General features: G+C 46.1%; 2 protein-coding genes across 2 annotated transcripts in view; one reads left to right on the top strand and one right to left on the bottom strand.

The window, feature by feature from the left end:
• Nucleotides 1–2,928: 2,928 nt before the first annotated feature.
• On the bottom strand, nucleotides 2,929–6,331 carry LOC307232596 (L-serine dehydratase/L-threonine deaminase-like). The gene is made up of 8 exons (XM_080003683.1): nucleotides 6,314–6,331; nucleotides 5,943–6,100; nucleotides 4,965–5,004; nucleotides 4,666–4,805; nucleotides 4,462–4,553; nucleotides 4,116–4,340; nucleotides 3,894–4,018; nucleotides 2,929–3,779 (listed from the first exon to the last, which is right to left on the bottom strand). The coding sequence occupies exons 2-8, from the start codon at nucleotides 6,093–6,095 to the stop codon at nucleotides 3,586–3,588; spliced, it is 969 nt and encodes a 322-aa protein (XP_079859809.1). The 5' UTR covers nucleotides 6,096–6,100; nucleotides 6,314–6,331; the 3' UTR covers nucleotides 2,929–3,585.
• Nucleotides 6,332–9,268: 2,937 nt separating this feature from the next.
• LOC307233053 (tetratricopeptide repeat protein 28-like) overlaps nucleotides 9,269–22,862 on the top strand; it is a gene marked incomplete at its 5' end in the record, with an annotated part of 185,711 nt that continues 172,117 nt past the window's right edge. The window contains 2 exons of the mRNA XM_080004265.1: nucleotides 9,269–9,298; nucleotides 20,518–20,817. Coding sequence (XP_079860391.1) covers nucleotides 9,269–9,298; nucleotides 20,518–20,817 — 330 coding nt within the window. The remainder of the gene's footprint in view (nucleotides 9,299–20,517; nucleotides 20,818–22,862) is intronic.

Here is a 22,862-nt window from a genome sequence, read left to right on the forward strand (position 1 = left end):
TTACCAAAATGTGCGCCGAGCTTTGCATTTTTTGTGGATATGTCAACTTTTTTTGGTACGCCCCTCTTTGCTACATGCACCCGAGAACCTCCAAGGGGTTTGAGGCCTCAAAGATATTGATAAACACAAGACCCATTTGGTATTACATGGATATCTATTGCTTTTAGGTGTATGCGTGCTTTTTATTTTTTAACATTGTTTTGACTAGCCTGAAGCGTTACATTTATCTAGTAATCTATAATTGATGAACACGAATGAACACAAACAAAATAAGCCTAACCACAAACCAAACAAGTTGTGGCTTTGGCTGAACGCAGTGCAGCTCAATCCAACCCGGATGGATCAAGTCAAGAAACAACAGCAACAACAAAAGCAACAACAAAAACAAATAGAAGCGACTCCAACCCCAGTAGCAGCAACAGCCACAGAAACAGCAACAACAGCAGCAGCAACATCGACACCAGCAGCAGCAACAACAACAGCAGCAACGTACACGCAAAGACGTCACTGGAACCGGAAGTGGTAACTCTCACCGGGACTGGAAAGGTCACTCAGGTTAGAGATGGTTAAGTTGAGGTATTGAGGTAAGCAAGAGTAAAGTTTAGGTATAAGGTTGGCAGCAGAAACGACAACACCAGTTAATGTACGTATAAGGTTAGCGGCACCAACGACAGCACCAGCAGCAGCAGCAACGACAACACCAGCAGTGTGAATACCAGCAGCAGACAACAGCGGCAACAAAAACAGCAACAGCAACAGCGCACAAGCGAAGACGTCACCGGGACCGGAAGTGGTAGCTCTCACCGGAACCAGAAATCTCCTCATCTGTATTGAGTCAACAGTGTGTACCATCTCATCTCAACAAAGTAAAGCACAGCAAAGACGTCACCGGAACCGGAAGTGGTAGCCCTCACCGGAAACGGAAATTTCAACTGTGTGCACCATCTCATCTTAATCCAGTCACGGTCCTTTAATTAGCGTCCCTAAGTTACGGGTCAAGTTTTCAATCAGACCTCGGGAGGGAGATCCTTTTGACTCTCCCTCTCTCTCTCTCCGAAAACACACCCTTCTTATGATCCTCTCACTGTGATATCACAACAGAAACAACAACAACAGCAACATAAACTCCAGCAGCAGCAACAAAAAACAACAGCAAAAAAGACAACAGCAACGCACACGCAAAGACATCACCGGAACCGGAAGTGGTAGCTCTCACCGGAACTGGAGAAGTCACTCAGGTTAGAGACGGTTAAGTTGAGGTATAAGGTTAGAGGTGTTTAAGTTAGGGTATTGGGTTAGAGATGCTTAGTTTTAGCCATAAGGTAAGCGAGGGGTAAGTTTAGGTATAAGGTTAGCAGCAGCCACAGCACCAGCAACAGGAACACAGACAGACAGACAGACAGACAGACAGACAGACAGACAGACAGACATCAGTCAGTCAGTCAGTTAGTCAGTCATAGACTGTAGCGAACAGCAAGGTTTTTAACCTGCTTTTAAAAGTATTCAGTGTGGGGGCCTCTCTCAGGTCCCTCGGTAGGGTGTTCCATTGACTTAGATACAGACGATACAGAAGGCAGCTTCTCCTGCTTTCGAGTTGGTACGAGGGATAGTTAAAAGACCACTGCCTGTGGACCTGAGAGTTCTTGCTGGTTCGTGTATAATTAGCATTTATTTTATATACTGAGGTGCAAGGCCATTTATAGCTTTATATACAAGTAGCAGAATATTAAAATCAATTCTAGTTTTGACAGGGAGCCAATGCAGAGATCTAAGAACAGGTGTGATATGTTGAAACCTTTTTGTCCAAGTGAGAACGCGTGCAGCCGCATTTTGGATTGACTGTAGCCGCTGCACAGCTGATTTCAGGAGGCTGGTGAATAGGCCATTACAGTAGTCCGATCTACTCGTTATGAATGCATGGAATGCATGTTTTTTAGATGGTAGAAGGCTGATTGTGTGATTTGATTTATATGGCTCTTAAAATTCAGATCGCTGTCTATGATTACACCCAGATTTTTGGCTTCATTCTTGCTCTCCAGGGACAGAGAACTAAGATGAGCTGCAATGTTCTGTCTTTGAGCCTTTGCACCAATGATGAGTTTTCTGTTTTGTCTTTGTTCAGTTGTAAAAAGTTCTTTGACATCCATGCATTAATATCATTAATACACTGAGTGAGGGAGTATATGGGGAGTAGGTCATCAGGAGATAGGGATATGTACAGTTGTGAATCATCTGCATAATTATGGTAATTTATTTTGTGTTTCTTTACAATATGTGCCAGTGGAAGCATATAGCGGTTAAACAATAATGGTCGCAGAATGGAACCTTGGGGCACTCCACATACAATATCCACTTTGTTTGACACAAAATCTCCAATGGACACGAAGAACTGCCTGTCCTGTGGGTAGGTTTTAAACCAATTTAGAACCGGGCCAGATAGGCCGACCCATTTTTGTAATAAAATCTGATGGTCAACAGTGTCGAAGGCAGCACTGAGATCCAGGAGCAGAAGAATAGATCGTTGTTTTGCATCAGTGTTTGTGTAGATCGTTCAGAACTTTAATTAGTGCTGTTTCTGGGCTATGGTGAGGTCGAAAGCCAGATTGATAGGTGTCTAAAAGGCTGTTTGAGGTAAGATAGTTGTTAAGCTGAAGGTAAACTGTTTTTTCAAGTATTTTGCTTAGGAACGGCAGGTTGGAAATGGGCCTGTAGTTGGCAATAACTGTTGCATTGAGATTGCTCTTCTTCTGGAGTGGTTTAATGACAGCTGTAATGTAATGTATGTGTGGAATATACCTGCTTGAAGAGAGCCGTTTAAAATCTCTAATACCTCATGTGCTAGGCAGTTAAAAACTGTTTTAGCAGGTGGAGGACCTGAGCTGATCAAAACTGTGATTCTGTGAAGAAATCATTCTCAAGGCACAAAAAGCAGGAACTACTGTATAATTTATTGTTTTTCAATATATTAATGAAGTAAAAAAAAAAAGGCCCAAATACATACAACCATGATTACATCATACAAAGAAGTGTGCTACACACAACCTCAAAATAATTACCTAAACATCTCATATATACACACACACACACACACACACACACACACACATATATATATATATATATATATATATATATATATATATACACACACACACACATATACATACACATACATACACATACATATTTTTCAAGACAGCACAATTCTTAGGTCTACTAATCAAATAGTATTTCTTAAAAACATGTTGAGCAGCAACTATGTCAATGTTCAAAAGAAAGACACACTCAGAGTCTGGAATGATTTGACCTGTGTGTTACACATTTTCCGTTTGGACACTGGCGTCGGCAGCCGTACTGCACAGGCGTCGGTGGAGGTTTGAGTCGCCGGTGGAACGAATGAACGGCCAAACCCTATAAGAAACCACTGTGGAAGAAAGATGTTAGGACTCCTCTGGCACGCCCTCGGGTGTGTCAGACGCACTCGGTATTCTCACTGAGGTTGGGGGTTCATTTATTAAAGTAGTAAATGTGAATTTCAACCAGAGGCGAAAAGCACCACGAGCCCAGACAGTCGGAGGAGCGTGGCTAGGCCATGTCCAGCTGCTTCTTCAGCTTCCTCAGCTGCTCAATGCTGATGTTGTTGCCCCCGCACACCACCACCACCACGGGGCCCAGGGCCTCCGGTAGCCGCCCTTCCCTCTGTAGCCGCTGGAGCACGCCACAGTAGATGGCCGACAGCGCCGCCCCGCAGGCTGGCTCCACCAGCACCTTCTCATCATCTGCGAAGAGAGGGAGGGAGAGAGAGAGAGAGAGAGAGAGACAGGCGTGAGGGCCGCTCTGGAGAACCATGGGATCATCTCTCGTGCGGGATCGAAAATCGGAAAAAAACTCACCGACGAAGCGTTCGACGGCTTTAACGGCGTCCTGGTCCGAGACGATCTCTGAAATAATTTGGTGCTCCCTAGTCAGCTTCAGCGTCTGCGCGGAGACTCTGGCTATACCCAACGTGGTCGCAACACTGAGGGGGAAGAAAACGACTTGTATGTAATCCACAAGCAGCAAAAAGACGGATCCATGAAGGCTGCTGCTTCGCAGGTTTCGGACGCTTCCCTTACCTGGTGATCTCGGGCAGAGTGACCGGCTCTCCGGCCTCGATGGCCGCGCGGAGGCTGTGCGCGCCCACCGTCTCCATGGCGACCAGGGGCACGTCGGACCAGCCGGCGCGGCGCAAGCCCTCCACCACCCCGTTCAGGAGGCCCCCGCCGCCCACCGACAGCACCACCGCCCCGGGCTTCTCCATGTCGCGCTCCAGCTCCCTCACCAGGGATGTGTGGCCCTCCCTGTGCACACAATACCCACCACCCCCCGAAAAAAAACATGCTCCTTAGGTGTAAGAGAAACAACTATTCCAATCACTAAACATGGAATTGGATTTGACGGGAAAGGAAAAGCTTTACTCACCAGATGAGAGGATCGTCGAAGGGAGAGATGAAGACCCAACCCTGGTTGTTCGCCACCAGCTGCTTTCCAAACTCAATGCTTTCACTGATAGCCTGGCAATCAAACCAAACAAAAGACATGAGATCCCGGAAAGGATTAAAGCAGAAAAGTAGGTAAAAAGGAAGCAGAGATCTATACATTTTAAATCTTTATCGGCCGTCTAACCGTTCCATGAATAACCACCGTGGCTCCCTCGTCTTTCAGTCGCTCCACTGTGGGGTAGGGGGTGACTTCTGGTACCACGATGGTGGCAGGGATCCCCAGTTGACGGGCAGAATAGGCAGCGGCCATACCGGCATTTCCTCCTGCAGGAATGCAAAAGCACCCGTTTTACACCAACACACACACACACACACACACACACACACACACACACACACACACACAAGCACACACACACACACACACACACACACACACCCACAGAGACGACTCAAAGTCAATGACGCAGTGTTGCAGCTCACCGGAGCAGCAGACAAAGCGATCGCAGCCTCTCTCCGCCCACTGCAAGACCAAGCACAAGGCACATTACTCACAAGATGCTGAAAATGAGAGCTTCATGTTTGCTGTACACGCTCTGAACACACGGGAGGTCATCAGGGCATGAGAAGAGATCAATCACAAAGGTTTTTACGTTTTAACATCCACATGCACCATTTTAAAGCATTTGGAGATAAACATTGACAACTTTGATCAACTAAGTCTTCTTTATAAACAAACCTCTCATTACATTGTAATCCAGAGGTTTAATATACTAGTAAGCAATACCCCAAGTGTGCGGTTAGTTAATTAACATGTTATTATAACATTTATATCACATTATAATGACAACGCCTTCAAAAAGTGCTCCACAATGAAAGTGATTAGTGGACTGACATTTGTTTGTCGTGACGAACAAATAAGAAATTTAAATAAGAGGGAGAAATTTTAGAATGAAAGAACATTTTGAAGTAAAGACATTTGATTAGTTTTGCTTCGTTCGAAATGCCCCTCCTTGCACTTTTTTAGATGGTCCCTCACATAGAAAAATCGAAGAAGGAATTTCATTGTGACAATAGGACAAACGTTGACTATCATTTAATACGATAAATACGTGCGCACACTGAGAAAAGTAATGACGAGTGTGGGTCCTCTTGTTGAGGTTTATATAACGAAACATTTGTCAGTGAGACAGTGAGGCAGTGAGGTGAGGGATTATGGGAAAATTGTCTTCTTGGATTCAGAAGCAGTTGCTTAAACAAAGTTGCGATAATGAATGTCTCCAGGAGGCAGGTGTGGTCGGGGGAAGGAAGTAGTTGGTTAAATAAAGGAAGGTGTGGTACGGGGGGAATACATTGACAAATAATTATAATGAGAGGTGTGATACTTATTGAAAGGACAGTCTCCTAGAAGGCTTGGAATCATACAATTGTACGACGGTCCCTAAATGCTCTGCCACTCACTGTTTTGCAGAGATGCCCGATGCCCCTGATCTTGAAGGATCCCGTGGGCTGGGACGAGTCGAGTTTGAGGTACACGGATGTCCCTGCGACCTTACTCAGGGGAAGACTCTCCCTCACAGGGGTTGCGACGTGGAGAGGTCCCTTGATCCCCATTTTCACTGTACGAAAAGGTAAACAACGACAACAAACCACATCCACAGAGTGAACAATGGAGATTTAGTTAGTTATAAAGGGTCGAGCATCCTGTGGTTGGTGACCACTGTAGCACTCGTACAGATTTTCATCTGAAAAGAACATATATCGGAATATCATTGGCGCTAATAATATGCGTTTCAAAAACGACCACATGCAGAATTCATATTCCTACAGACCTTGATCCCCGGGAGAGTTGGTAGGAAATCTCTAACTGTCTCTAATGGGTGTAACTGAGTATTTATACACGTTATGTGGGCGTGGCTAAAAAAAACAACAACCAACCCTCTCACGGGCCAATCAGCGTCAAGGGACGCCTTGCGGACCAGACCACGCCCACTCCAACTATAGCGGATGAGACGGGTGGATGACGGGATTCCACTGAATAAAGGTGTGAGTTTGTTTCTTATTCTTGTTTAAAATGTGAACATTGACACGTACACCGAGTTAAGGTTTCTGACAAAAAAAATAAAAAATAATAATAATAATAATTAATAAAGAAAAAAGAAAAATGTTGAGGATTTGGGCAATCTTTCTATTCTTTTAAAGGTGAATGCATGAAAACCATCGTTCGTATTTCATGACATTGTTAGGAGTTCCCCCTTATTTTAGAATGATCTATTTTCACACAAATGACGTCCGATACAATTAATAATGACGCAAATAAATAACTTGCGCAAAAGAGAAAAGCAACAATTCGGTGTTACCAATTTCATGTCGTATTCAATATGTATTTTTGTGATCGTCGTTCTAAGCGCCTGTATTCGTCGACCCACAGATGCAGCGCCCGTGGCACATGTACAGCGTGTCCTCGGTGCACTCCCCCCTCCGAGGGACCTGACCAAAAGAGTCGCTACTATTTTGGCTCCCCTTCCACAACTACCAAAAGCGGGCTCCGTCCCATCATGTGTGCGCGCTGCAAAATGTCACACCGCGTTCAAACCTGACCGATCCGGATCAGCGGTGGTGGGGGGGGGGGGGAACAGTTGACTGCTGTAAATACAACTGGAAACTGCTTAGTGAAGTGAGAATGACTGTATGTTAGTCAGTCACAACAGTAAAAACGAGTAAGAGTAATAATAATAGTAATAATAATAACAACAACAACAAACATAACAATAATAACAACAATAACAACAACGACAACAATAACAACAATAAATAACAACATCAATAACATTGCTAATAATAATAATAATAATAATAAACAGCCGCATTATATATGTATTATGTATTATATTTATATACTGTATTATATATGACTTTTGAAAATATAAGTTCGTTTATGTAAGTACAGGTATAAATATAAGTGTTTCACAAAGAGGAGAAAACAAAGTTAAAAGGGGGGCTACAGTAAAGGAGTAAAAAACAAAGTCGGAGAAGAGAAAGCACATGCAAAAACAACACATAGTAAAACAAAACAAAACAACAAGGCACTCAGTTTCAAGGCCAAAAATATTATGAAAACAAGTGCTACGGGAATACAGCTGTCTAGACACTATATACATCTTTTAAAACAGGAAAGTATACTTGGGACATATTTGACTAGCCCGTGTTATTAAAGTTTGGAGGAGTCGTTGATAGATTTATAACCTCAATATGTTTATGAATATGAATCGGTTGAAGGACAAACTATAGGGGGAGTTTTCGGAAACGTTGTCATTACGAGGCGCACGTAGGCGGTCATTGTCTGTGACGTAATAGTGGCGGTTACGCTAAAAATGGGTTATGGTACAGCGCCCCATGGTGGCCGCAAGGGGCACTACTGTACCTATTGACGTCACAGCTGCACACGTCACTCGGGAGCTCGTAATTGAGATATTATCCCGTAATTACGAGATAATGTCCTTATTACTGGGTAAGATCCCATAATTACGGGATAATCTCGTAATTGAGATCTTATCTCGTAATAAAGTTTCTATTATTTTTCTTGTGTGAATGCAATGTAAAAGGCCCGGGACATAGAGCACCAAGGCAGCGCAACACATATTGACGTAGAGCTACTCTCTGGTTGTATGGACAGTGGTCTTTTTCAAGTTTCCAAGTTAAACCCATTTTATGGGCTTGAATTTAAAACGCGCTGATTTGAATTGAATGCATTTTATCTGATTGATTTCATTCAACTAAAAACACTTAAATCGCTCCACGTGTTTTGACTTTACGATGAAGTCGATTTTTAAGCCAAAACGAGAACCTCGATTCAATCTCCCGACTCGGAAGAGTCGGTTGATTAGGAATGGCATTCTTACAAGAATAATTTCATTACTCCAAAAAGGAGGCAACGCGTAAATCCCTCACATTCAGTGTGAATTATGCCCAACACCTTGTGCGTGTTTGCCCCGCACTTTAAACGAGTCCTCACTCGGTGTCCCTTTGCGGCTTGCCGGACTGATTCCGGACTCCCGAGTCATTTACGACGCTCATTCGCTTGGAACAGATCGTTCACGGTTGTTTCCACCTCTAAGGCAAGTTAACACGGGACACGTGCTGCATCAAGTGCTCCCGAAGCGCGGCGGGTTTGTATGGAGAAAAAACAACAACAACACGCACTACTTTTCAACGCCAATCCATGTTTCATCTTTACGTCGGGCTTGAAAAATCACCCTTAACTGACAGAGGCTTATTTGTTGTTTACATGGGTGAAAAAAAAAAAAAAAATGTGCGCACAACTCCACCTTCGTTTTTTTCTACGTTGCTTGACGATCTGCATCACTAGCGAGAGAGAAGGGGGGGAGAGGAAGAGAGGGGGGGAGGGAGGGAGAGAGATGAAGAGAGGGGGGGAGGGAAAGAGAGGGAGCGAGAGAGAGAGAGGGGGGGGGGGAAGAGAGGGAGCGAGAGAGAGGGGGGGGGGGAAGAGAGAGGGGTGGGTGGAGAGAGAAAGAGAGGTAGAGAGAGGTAGAGGGAGAGCGCGAGCGAGAAGGAGAAGATCTGACAACATGGCGCACTTTCCTTGAGGAAAAGTTCCTTCCAGCCGCCGCCGTGGATCCCGGCTCCCGCTGCAGTGTTTTTTGGGGGAGAGAGCCGAGCGCGCCGTGTCCCCGTCCTCCCTCTCGGAGATCCGACCTTGACGCACGAACGGTACTTTTCCGAGGCGGCCAGGACTTTGGAGTGATGATCCACAGCTTTCGCACGGGATGGAGAAGCCAACGACGCTCGGAGAAAAGGTAACGGTGCGTCCGACTCCTCCGCGCCGGGATACTCGGTGCTTTTGAAAGGAACCGGCCGTTCTCCTGCGCAGGAAATGACCGTTCCTCCCCAACAACAGAAAGCTCCTCTGTTGAGTTTCCAGTCATCACCGCGGTGACCCAGAACCAGGATCCCAATCCGGTTATTGATCCGTGTACATGTTGATGTACTGTACCGGGGATGCGTCGTGCAGTGGAGAGCTGACAGGCTAGAAAAAATAATGCACACAGTACAAGTCTGAAAAAACACAATATACACAGAACAGACTGAACGTGCCTTATGCACCACATACATATGGACGAAGAGGGTCGTGAGAGGGTCTAAGAGGATGCATGTATTGACTGGATTGCATCTAAATATGAATACAGTTGGATATTATTGTATGATGCTGATATGTATGGACACAGGTAATAACGGATGGGTTAAGTAACTTATTAAAGTGTTCTTGTACAATTACAATATATTGCACTGTGTTTCTATTTTGGGATGTTAATACAGTATAACGTATTTTAACTTATGCTCTCTAATGCGCTTTTTTGGTCTCAAACCACTGCAGCCAACCCAGATGACTGTACTGTAAAAGTTTAACTTTTGCTTTGTGTGTGTGTGTGTGTGTGTGTGCAGGCGCGTGCGTGTGTGTGGTCATATTGCAGTTGTCAAGATGAGGACACCCCCCCCCCTCCCCTCCAGGTGGCCGGCCTCCCCTTATGATTAGATTGGGACAGTGTTTTCTTTATTGGTCTGCAGGGAGCCCCATTGGTGAAGGCTTTTATTACCCCCTCCCTTCTCTCTCCACCCTTCCTGCCCAGTACTCACATTGACAGCTTTGAGGATAGGTTAGACAGCACACCATAATCATATGTGGGGCAGACTTATTGTGGGACTACAGTATCTTGTGATAGTCTACGCATTGAGAACCCCGCATGCACAGTGTAGTTTATTAATCGTTAATGTGCATTTTAGAATGTTAAATTTGATTACAATATCGGATTATTAACTGTTGGTGTAGTCTGTCAATCCTATGTCAAACCACAGCAAGGGATTATAAATGTAATGTACTATTGGTTTTGCATGCTCATTTTCGATCGGAATATAAAAAATTATGAATATAAACGCAAGTGAAAGCGAACAAGAACACATGAATCTAAACAGCAGCGCGGCTTGGAAGTTGAATGTAGTTGATACACAAAGCCATTATGCCTGCGTTTTGCACTCCTTTGGCCTCTGGAAGTAATTACCACGCCTGCCCTATTCCAGGATCCAGTCTCTGAAGGTGTGGCGCAAAAGGAGCATAATGGAAGCTGGCCCCGCAAACATGCAGTCCATATTATTTTTACGATTCTCTAATACCCGGTAAAGCTTCCCTTTTCAGAGGACACACACACACACACACACACACACACACACACACACACACACACACACACACACACACACACACACACACACACACACACACACACACACACACACTTAAAAGCAAAAGAAAAGTAAAAAACAGGCACATGGTTTGTTTAAAGACAATTCTGGCTGTTCACAATATAAACCGTCCTCCTTTCAGGAAGCTGCTCTGATGGATTTGGAAGATGGATTTGGAAATTGTTTGGAAGATGGTTTTGCAACATTAAGATCAGATCTCTCCTTAGCGCTGTCGGTGTTGCTGTGAGGCCTAGCCAGATTTTTTTTTTCTTCTTACGACTCTTATTGCTGCATTGTTGGATGCTTTTCAGATGTTTTTTGGACTCAAACCCCCTGGACAGTTCAAAGTGTGGACCTCACTTCAAAACAACATAAGTAATAAAAGTCAGCTTCGTAGTGAGTTTGAGCTGGTTTGAGCTGAGTATTTTGGAGTTGGAAATTGTAACCCTTTCCTGTATTGTGTGTATTTGTTGATTAGAGGCGAAGTATGAAGTATATTTGAAGTATACACCTATCAGCCACAACATTAAAACCACCACTAATAACCACTGATATTGTGTACTGATATTGTGTAGCTCCCCCTAGTACCGCCAAAACAGCTCTGACCCATCGAGGCATGGACTCCACAAGATCTCTGAAGGTGTCCTGTGGTATCTGCCACCAAGACATAAACAGAACATTCTATAAGTAATGTACGTTGTGAGGTGGGGCCCCCATGGATCGGGCTTTTTGTTCTAGCACATCCCACAGATGTTCAATCGGATCGGACCCTAACCCCGGCCATCCCATTGTAGGTGCTTTCAGCGGTGGACAGGGGTTAGCATGGGCACTCGGACCGGTCTGCGTTCTGCGGCTTTGCAGCCCCATACGCAGCAAGATGTGATTCACTGTGTGTTCTGACACCTTTCCTGATGCACTGTGGGTTCTGACACAGTGCATCGGGAACAAGGCTGTTAATGCACACAGCATTCACTTTTTCAGCAATATGTGTGTGTGATCATGCGGTAATATGAGGGTGGCTTTTATAATAATAAAAATAATTCTAAAAAAGAAGAACAGCAAGTTACTATACGATCCAAAGGCTTAAGGCTCTTCACACCGATAAGCAAGCGTGAAAAATCAATGACAAATCACAAAGCGGTTTTAAAGATAAAACCTTGGCAGAGGCTTAAAACATGAGCTAAAAAAAATGAAGCACACTGTGTATGTCGAGATCCAACAGGAGTTATTGGCATGAAGACAGAGTTACATGTAATTACAGATTGACAACGCTTGGCAAAATGCGCCCTGAAATTTTAATTATAAAAGGTATAGTGTAGGTATTAAAATGAGGAATGCTGGGACTGGAGGTTAATTGTGGTCACAAGGGTTTATACAGAGTTCTGTATTACGCTGGAGTTTAGAGTCAGACAGGTGTGCAAGGCCTTGAAATAGTCTAGCGAGCTAGAGGAGGCAAAGGGAACAAATACCTTTATGTGCCCTCATAAAAACAATTTTAAATTAGTCATATTTTAGAGCTGAAAATAGCTGGGCAGGTTATCAACATGCGGTTGAGAAGTCAAAATGCTCCAAGATTCCCAGATGAGGGTCTTGGACTGTGTTGAGAGCCAGGGTCATGGATCCATCTGCAGTTGCTCAGAAAAAAACCCATAATGGGACTACTGTTTTCCCTCACTGTAAACTGTAGTACATTATACACTACTCATTGTTGTGCTCAGGACCACCCAAGATGAGTCCAAAGTATTAAGGCTGGGGGGGGGGGGTTCAAAGCTTATTGAGTCAAAATCAAGTCCTACACAGCAGCCTTTTGAATCGAGACGTTAGAAGTTAAAGGGGACTGTAGCGGGTTCGCTACCCAGGTTCTTAAAAGCACGTGTGACACAGAGGTAAGCGGTGAATGAGCGCCAGCATGGCGGGTTTTATTAATATCAGTTTTTAGTCAGAAACGCTCAAGTGCGGAACATTCAAAAAGACAGAGAACTTTAAGGATGGGCTCCGACTGGGATTCCTCCGGAGCGCTCCCGCAGGTTCCCTGCCGTGACTCCCCTCACTGCAAGACAAACACACATAAGAAGCCTTCCCAGCTGCTGTGATTGGCCAGTCAGTCCGATTGGCCACAGCTGGCACTGAGGCGGGGAGTGTCAGTCTACCAGGCTGACTTCCCCTCGCCTCCCGGAGGCCGCTCGACCTTGCCCGAAGTCTGCCACACAAGTCTGCCTGACTTAGGCTGGGGAGCCGTCCGGCCGACAGCACCTGGTCCATGAGTCTCTGAAATGTGGCTGGGGTCTCGAAAAACCCAAACGGAAGCGTAACAAATTGGTGCAACCCCTGCGGATTGGAGAAACCCGATTTTTCCCTGGACTCTGGAGACGAGGGAAGCTGCCAGTAGCCCTTGGTTAGATCCAGCGTCGTAAAAAATTGAGCCGTGCCTAACCGGTCAAGTAGCTCATAGACCCGGGGCATTGGGTGCGTGTTGAATTTTGACATCTCGTTCTCCTTCGTCTACATAAAACCGGACCGTCCCATTGGGCTTATTAATTAGCACAATGGGGCTACACCAGTCACTAGTAGACTCCACTATTACCCCCATATCCAGTTCAATTCTGCCAGCACAATTCTGTGTTTGTGCTCGGGCAGTCGGTACAGCCGGGTGCGTATTTTCAGTGGTGTACGAGAGACGTGGCCTGGCAGGGAAGAGAATACATCAGCATCCTGTTGCTGTAAGACCGCCACGTCTGCTGCCTGGCCTGGTAAGAGATGGTCATGTGAAAGGGCCGGGGTCTCACTGGTAGCTTTTGAAACCTCCAGGCCCAACTCGTCTCCCCCGATCATGAGGTGGCCAGAGAGACGAACGCCCGCTCCCTTCACACCTCAAGTGTATCACCTCAACCTGTGGTTGAGGTGATACACTTGAGTCACTCCTCGCCTGTTAGTCTGTTCGACCTCATAATCCACCTCCCCGACTTGCCGTAAGACCACGAAGGGTCCTTGCCACCTGGCGAGTAATTTAGAGCTGGATGTTGGGGGTAAAACCAACACCCTGTCTCCTGATGAAATCTGTCTCAGTCGCGCCCCTCTATCATACAGCTGCCGCTGCCGTTCCTAGGCCTGGAGCAAATTCTTGTGTGACAGGTGGCCGAGCGTGTGGAGTTTTGCTTGCAGGTCCAGAACATACTGAATTTCATTCTTAATGGTGCTAGGCCCTTACTAAGGAAAACTGGGAGGACCCAGTTTTCCTTAATAAGGTCCAGCACCCCCTGGGGTCTCCTTCCAAAAAGGAGTTCAAAGGGAGAGAATCCTGTGGAGGCCAGGGGAACCTCCCCTACAGCAAAGCATAGTCATAAAGTTCCAGAAGTGTGCGTGACATAAAGTATGTGCCTTGGTCGGTCAGGATGTCTTTCAGAATCCCGACCCGGGAGATGACCTGAAACAGCGCTTGTGCAACACTTTTTGCAGAAATATTGCACAACAGCTCTGCTTCGGGGTTTTGGGTTGCGTAGTCCACCAGGACTAAGTGATAGCTACGTGCACTGCGGTCTAATGGGCTGATGAGATCCATGTCTTTCAAATGGGACTTCCACCAAGGGGAGGGGCCTCAACAGTGCTTTTGACGTGGCCGGCGGGTTAACCAGCTGACACCGGACAGGTGTTGACCATTTGCGCATGTCCGACCAGATGCTTGGCCAGTAAAAGCGTGCCATTATCCTCTGCACCTTTTTTCCCTGTCTGAGGTGACTGGCCATTGGGTTGCTGTGAGCCGCCTGGAAAAGCATTTCCGGGTGGCTTTTCGGTACTAACAACTGGGTGAGCTCCTCTCCTCACTGGGTGTCCTGGCTCACCCGATATAACCTGCCCTCCAGGAACCGGTCCAGAACCACAACGTTGATGATTTGGTAGGCCGTCCTCTCCCCCGGCTGCAGCCACCGTCTAGCCGCATCCCTCAGCTGCTGGACCTCGGCGAAGTGCCGGCCGGCACTGGTGTAGTCCAGGGTTCGAAAACGCTGCCCGTGTCCCTCCTCACCACCGTATAATCGCCGTGGGCAGTGGCCAGCAGGCTGTGGGCGGTTTCTTCACTGGACCATCCACACACCGCCGCCCACAGTTCAAACGTGGTGAGCAAGGCCTCGGCGTCGTCCTCACCTGTCATCAGCACGACCCAGGAGAGAGTGTCTGGACGCTGCTCACTGCGGGCTCGTCCTGTAGCAGCTCCTGCAGCGCTTCTATTGCCTGGAGTATCTGGGTCATCTGCGCCTCCAGCATCTGGGACAGGTGGCCGACCAGGTTCTCCAGCATGGAATGCTCCATATCTATCTTTGTCCATGTCAAGATCCTGCCGACTACGCTACTGTAGCAGGTTCACTACCCAGGTTCTTACAGAGGTAGCGGTGAATAAGCGCCGGCAAGGCTGGCAAGGCTTTATTAATATCAGTTTTTAGCAGAAACCCTCAAGTGCGGAACATTCAAAAAGACAGAGAACTTTAAGGACGGGCTCCGACTGGGATTCCTCTGCTCCGTTCCCTGCCTTGGCTCCCCTCACTGCCAGACAAACAGACCTAAACGAAGCTTTCCCAGCTTCTGTGATCCAGTCAGTCAGTCCAATTGGCCACAGCTGGCACTGAGTTGGGGAGCCTCAGTCTACCACACTGACTTCTCCTGGCCTCCCGGAGCCCACTCGACCACCCCCGGAGTCTTCCACGGGGACCTGTTATGCAAAACTCCCTCACTGCTTGTGCACATAGATTTGGGTCTCTGATGGGCCAACAGTACTAACAGAAACTGTGAAAAAGGCAACTCAGTCAGTTTTTTGTGAGCTGCTCATTTCAGAAAACATGTCCTCAAATGAGCTGTTCAACTTTGCGTCTCAGTATTACGTAGTATTGAGACACATTAGAATTAGAATCCTCCTCCCTCTTCCACCCATGGCTCGAGTGTGACCGCACCCACTAGCATCGAAGCTAAAACCTAAGCATGGGAAGTGCTCTGTTGGCTGCAGAGATCAGCACCAATCTTTTAAAAGAAAGATGAATTAATACCAGCTGTCCGGGAAGAAACTGCAGACCATGGACGTATTTGAAAAATATGTGTGTGTGTGTGTGTGTGTGTCCACGGTAGGCTGAAGTACTGTAGGCTGCGGGGTGCGATCTGCTCCACGTTTCTCCAAACAAAAACGTAGATATATTTATTTCATTTATTTTAATTTATTTTCCGCCGTTTCCGTAATTGAATGAAACAAAAAAGCCCCAAGCTCTGCCGTATCCCGCGGTGTTCCAAGCTCCATGCTGCTCCGGACACCGTGGTGAAAGTCGGAACAAACTTTGAAATGAGGCCTTGTAGATCTAATATAGTGAAGATTCAGCAACTGGGTTGTTTATTTCTCACCTCAAATTTGTTCAGGAACAGATTTTGCCGAACTGATGAGGTGAAATCAGTGAAATTCTACGGAGAAAAACAACAGAACGCGGAAGTGAAGCTCAAACCCTATTGGCTCACATAACTCGTGGACTTGGAAGGGTGGCTCCTCCTACTGAAACAGACAGGGTGCATTGGACGCATGTTAGTTAATGGCTTGAATATATAATCTGAGTGGTATTTTCAGCAAAAAAAAAATTAAAAACATGTTTTGGAGACCTTTAGAGACCTATATTAACTTGTAAAAAAAGGAGCATAATGGTCCCCTTTAAGAGGCCAAATCCAGCTCGAGACCATTTGGGGTAACATTTTTTATTTGTGTGGCTGTAAATGAAATGATTCCAAAATGGGGTCGGATTGGCAGCAGCTCTTTCACATTCACATTCAAATTCAATTACGTTTATTTTATTAGTGAGAGCTGAACAGCTTCACAGGAGGTCTGTTTACCTCTGGAAACAGTCCTCTTTACTTCTGGAACAATATTTATTTTTCTGCTTTTCATTTCCCAGAGACAATAAGAACACAAGAAGCTTCTTAACTCATTTTATATTTGGAATTCATTTAAAAAATATCTTAGAAAATAGATGGCAAAAATAGATGGGTGAAGAAGCTAAGTTAAATAGATGGGTTAAATGGCCATTCGCCATTTAACCCATGTTTGGTTGTCATTACAGATATAATTAGTTTGAATGACTTAGTCGCATGGTTATATGTTACAAGAATAGGTCACAAGCACAGTACTTTGCTACCAACTCACTGCCAAAATTCTGTAGTAATGTTTCTGCAGCGGTCGTCTCACTGCTGTTCGACTGACCACAAGCAGAGACATCTAGGACAACCGCACAAGAAATGTGGACCACCATGAAAAACATAAAAGAAATCCACGATGTCTGGATTTTGGAAAGAAAAGCAGAAGTACCTTGCCTTAGACACAGAGGATCGAGGGGGTTGATGACGTGACGGTGGTGCTGGAGAAGCAGCCCCGACACAAAAAAGTGCCGTAGTGTGCAGGGAAACAGACGCAGTTGCAGTAGCACTCACCTGGAAGACCGACACGCCCATTCACTGAACTGCCGGCGGGTTTTCAGCAAGGTGTTTTTCGGGGAGCGCTCTCTGTGTTATCGACAGAAGCTGCTGTAACCGTCACTCGGGGGGCTGATGCGGCGTCGCTCTCAACCACCGTGGTGGTTTACTAGCAACAACCACTGTAGCACGGACCGTGTAGGAGACGTCAAGCAGGCGTCAAGTTGCTGGAGCAAGCCGCCCTATGCGAGGGATCACCCGCAGTGACTGTGAATGTCGGTCGGCGTTTTTGAGTAAAAAGGCGGCTCGGAAGTCTTGTTAGGTGGAAATCTTCCACAGAAAATCTTGCAACCGTCGTGTGTGAAACCTCGAGCCTTCTGTTCCTCCCTTCCGTTCTCCGTTGTTGTACGTTTCGGATAGTTGAGCGAGTTCTCTCCGCAACCGAAGGGAACCATGTTGCCGCCGTCTCCCGGTCCTGCCGCTTCGCACAACTCAACATCCGAAAAGTCAGGCCGTACCTGACCCAATATGCCACTCAACTGCTGGTACAAACCTTGGTGATGTCCCGTCTCGACTACTGCAACGCCCTCTTAACAGGCTTGCCGGCCTGTGCGGTGAAGCCACTACAGATGATATGAATGCGGCGGCGCGACTGGTGTTCAACCAGCCAAAGAGGGCACATGTCACTCCGCTGCTCCTCGAGCTCCACTGGTTACCTGTAGCCGCCCGCATCAAGTTCAAGTCTCTTGTGCTGGCCTACAGAGTGATTGCTGGGAATGCTCCCGCCTACTTAAATGCTCTTGTAAGAGCACATGTTGCCCCCCCGGGTGCTGCGCTCGTCAAATGAGCGTCGCCTGGCTCTGCCGGCCATACAGCCACGGCAATCCAGGCTATTCTCATTTGTAGTTCCACGTTGGTGGAACGAGCTGCCAAAAATGACCAGAGCAGGGACCTCCCTCTCTGTCTTTAAGAAGCACTTGAAGACCCAGCTCTTCCGTGAGTACCTCCTGTCCTAACCTACAATTACCTAGCACTACCTAGCAGTATTTATTGTTACACTAATGTTGTTGTTACACTAATCTCTGTCGCAATGTAGCTTGAATGTTATTCTCCCTTGTAAGTCGCTTTGGATAAAAGCGTCTGCTAAATGACTAAATGTAAATGTAAATGTAAATGTGGAAGTGATCCTCCAAAAATGGCGCCCCATAGCAACCGTCAAAACTTCACGTTCCCTCTAGGCCACCTACGTAGCTACTGCGCCGCTGGGAGGAGCCGACAACCAGGGTTACCAGGTCTGTGTGACAAAACCAGAGTAATGGCCAAGCAAAACCAGCGGCCACACTGACGGAGAACGTGTCCCCATTACGCATGGTTTCATTCAATACTGTTCCATACATCATCCCCAGCCCCATTTTTTATTATTTTTATTCTTATATTTACATATTATTTATGTCATTTGCATGCAAAATAGGTCAGCCCAACACGCGGACAACAAATTCAACCTGCGGCGACGCTTCCAAAGTCGCCCCATTCCGCGGGAAAACCACGGACCTGGCAACACTGGTGACCAGGTTTTGAAATACAAACTTAGCAACAATTTATCAACATAAATCGCCACAAGCTGCTGATGTAGCGTGAAGATATTGACTCCGACCCCCGTGGCGGTCATTGGAACACTTCCTGTCGGGCAGTGTCCTCCGTCATCCATCAAGCGTCCCAGCTGGAGACTCATGAGGCGGAAATGAATGTAATGTAAGGTGTCTCGCTGTGGGGATCGCTCTTTGGATTATCCTTGGTAGCTTCCATACCGCTATCGCCGGTGCCGGCTAAAGCTACTAAAGGTGCCATAGGAAGCCCATCATCACGCTCTTGAAGATAATGTATTTATATAATGCCTTTTTAAACAAAATGTTTGCAATTATTGGTATGTCATCATGCCCGTAAATTGGAAGTATACACTGTGTGTGTGCACTTGTGCTGGGATACCAAGGCAAATTTACTGGAATAATTGTTTGTTAACTACATGGAGGGCATATACACATTATTATACACATTGTAAAAGCTACTTTAGGTTAAATTGGTTGCTTCCTATCTTACTTAATGCAAGGCAGGCGTTTTGTGGGTTTAAATGTTTGTTGGCATGCTGAGCCGCTTTGCCAGATTCTTGTGCTTGTAGTCTGTAAGACAGTGACGTACAGCTACTGGTTAACACCGATGACACGGAACGACTCATACTGCAGAAGAACTAGCACCTGCGCTATTTGAAGTGTTGAATCCAAAAGTATCGGTCCTTGTGACATCCCCACGTCATGAAAACAGTTGTCAAGTCCCTTTGAGAAGAAACAAAAACACGAAAAGGAGTTATTGTTGAACACCGCCGGGGATTTGTTCAAATTCAACGATGGAGAGAAAAGCACCCGAAGTGAAATAACGCTCAGATTTAAAGTGCTAATCCATAAAATCGTCTGTGTCGTCGGGTGGATTACGATACAGTACCAGTACCAAGGCCCAGAATTCCATTCAAAACGGTAATGTTCTTTTTCAACGTGCGGATTTCCCCGTGTCCTGAGAGGGTCAGTAATTCTGCACTTTGTGTGTGTGTGTGTGCGTGTGTGCGTGTGTGTGTGAGAGATTAAATCTTTTTTTTTTTTTTTAACCCAGGGCTGTTGTTCTTTTCCGGGAATGTTCATCCATGTTGACATTTACTGACCACAATGAGCTGTGCTGCTTTATCAGATTCACAGCGGCTGCCTTTCTCTGCTTTTGCATCTCCTTGCCGGGAAATACGGAAACGACACGTACTGCAAATACATTGAAAAGGTTGTTTCTTAAAAAGTGTCGCATGGGCTGATTATGGGACAGATAAACAAAATCATTTGATCAATTGCCACTTTAATTTTTTTTTAATTTTGTTGACAGGCTCTGAAATATGTCAATTTACATAGAATTCCCATTACCACAAATCCTTGAGAGACACTTCCATAACCTGCATTTCGAGTAGGTTATAGTTAAGATAGAAGAAGAAAAAGTATTAACTTTTTATTTTCCTTTCACAGCGCCTCATGTCAATTTCAATTGCAGCTCAGCGTCATCAGATTGCTCTGATTAGTTTTGTTCTTCCTCATATTATTGACACATCGTTTCAGGATCACCATATTAGCAGAGTTGCAGATCTTCATACAGTCACCGGCTCTCGCTGCTCTAGTCACGACTGTATGTTCTGCTGTAGGAGCGAGCTTTAAGCACCTGCATGAGAGCCCTCAGCCCTGACGAGAGTATAATAAACAAACGTTTCACACCTCTCCGTCTCTCTCTCTCTCTCTCTCTCTCTGTCTGTGTTCCGCAGTTTTCGATCTTCGGTTCATGGATGGCCGGGCGACCCGTCCGCTGCGTGGCCGGCGACGAAGGCCGCGGGTCCGGCCTGAGCAAAGCCGAGTTCATGGAGAAGGTGCAGCGGAGCAACGAGGCGTGCCACCGCGGCGACTTCCAGGCCGCCGTCCACCTGTACGGCGAGGCCTTGAGGGCGGACCCCAAGAACTGCATCCTGTACAGCAACCGCTCGGCCGCCCTCCTCAAGCTGGGCCACCACCAGGCTGCGCTGGAGGACGCCGAAAAGGCCCGTCTGCTGAACCCCAAGTGGCCTAAGGTAAGGGGGCTTCTTCCACCTGAATAACGCATGCATGTGTTTATTATTTTGAGGTGGAGTCGTTGTTTCTTTCTCTGCCCAAACGCAAGGTATCTCATTTATCTCACTATTTCTTCTCCGTGGTGTATTTGTGGGTTGTGATTGATGGTATAAATAGGAGTATTCTGCGGTCTTGTCTTTTGGCCTTTCTGCTCCACGTGGACTAACCTACAAAGAGATGGATTTCACATTAGTCACCCGCACATATCACTAGAAGACACATTCCTCAAAGGGTAGGGGGCCGTATTGATTGCATGATTAAGCATCGAGAGATACCTCTGTTAAGCAGTGCGAGATTGATGATAATAAAGAAGAGTAAGATTGATGATAATCCTCCCTTCATTGCCAGTGATGGATCAAAGGCCACCCCCTGTCTTTGATTTCAGGGTGCCTATCCGTGGATGTTACAGGTAGGTTTATTTATTTTTTATTCTTTTCCTCCACGCTGAAAGAGTGTCATTTCATTGAGTATCGAGATCAAAGTCGTCCAGTATTACAAAGCCGATTTTATGTGGAATGAATTTGGGTTTGGTACGCTGCGGCGGTATGGAAAAAGGACAACCGCAAAATCCGCCACCCTCACCATTGTCTTTGCAGTGCTGAGATTTACTGTTGAGGTTTGTTTGGGGCTTTTGTCAATGGCCGCCTGTATGTAATATAGAATTGCAGGGAAATTGAATATTGCAGGGCATTATGAATGTCCTGTTGTTGTAGACTCTTCATCTATGATGCTGTTGCCGATTAATACAATTTCTTAATTAAACTATTGGAGTCTGGTCTGTGACGCATTCACTGAAAACAGATTTCACTCCAGTCCATCATTTTATCATTTCTCTTTCCGCAACATCTCACCTTTATTGTGTCGTGAATTGCTGTTCTCATTCTATTTCGAATGTTTTGATAAACGAGAGTCTAGGATGTAATTTAATCTCAACACTATTATTTTATCATGAGCAATTGTGTGTGTGGTGGAGATAATAAAGCACAGAGTGGAGACTTCGTCCCCCGCTACATGCACACTTTTATAATCTACCACCAGGGGGCAATCTTGTCAAACAGGAAAGCCTTCTCATTCAGACACTGTGGCTCAATGGACCATTGCATTTTTCCATTACAATCACTTTTACAAAAAATTCTACTCCAAAAGAGAATTTTTTTACGTTTTGTAGGTTTGAGACTAATGCCTGGGGCATGCTGAACTTTCCTTGGATTTTTAGCGATGTGCCACACTATTCATCAGCATGGCTCATCATGCAGGCTTTAATGGTAATTAGCTTTTCTACTTAATAAATCAGAAGAGGATCCAAGGTCAATGTTGGGAGATTCTTCTCTTGAACATGCATTCTGAGCAACAAGGACACTGGTCTTCATTTGAGCCGTTTGTTCAAAGGAGCTGTCATGAGTTGGACGGGCTTGGCTCTCTGTTGTGATTTGGAATGGTAGCGTTGACACCCCTCTGGTTGCTGGTCCCGGGGAAAAAAAAGAGAGGATTGGTTTGCACAGCCGGATACGGTCTGTCCGCTACAGATGTACGTTTGATGAAGGGATGGGGATTAAATTGCGGGAGTGGGCTGGCATTTGGATCCTGTGTGAGTACATATTTATCATCAATCATGCCTCCCTGCGACCGCACCTCTGGATAGGTCCGTCAAGCAGTGACAGGCGGGGCTGCGCCGCCCCATGCACCAGCGAGCAGCCCACCCTCAGGAAGTCCACCACAGCTCGCTGCGAGGAACCCCTGTCCAATCTGTCAGCTTTTCTCCCCGATGCTGTAAGTGCCGGAGCGGGCGCTTTTTCCCGTCAGAGAAGGAAAATGCGGTTTAATGACCCTAGACAGCTTCAGGCCCTTCCTACCTCACCCTCTCATTGAACGCAAAAAATATTAAATGAGAACAAAATATCGTGTCGTTTACAAGGACTCCTCACTTAAAAGTGCCTATTTGCATTTTGCCGCTGTGAGAAGGAAATGAAAAGGAATCTGTACTGCGATGCTAAATATCCGCCTA

The sequence above is a fragment of the Zeus faber genome (assembly GCF_960531495.2).
Source record: "Zeus faber genome assembly, chromosome: 7".
NCBI classification, from domain to species: domain Eukaryota; kingdom Metazoa; phylum Chordata; class Actinopteri; order Zeiformes; family Zeidae; genus Zeus; species Zeus faber.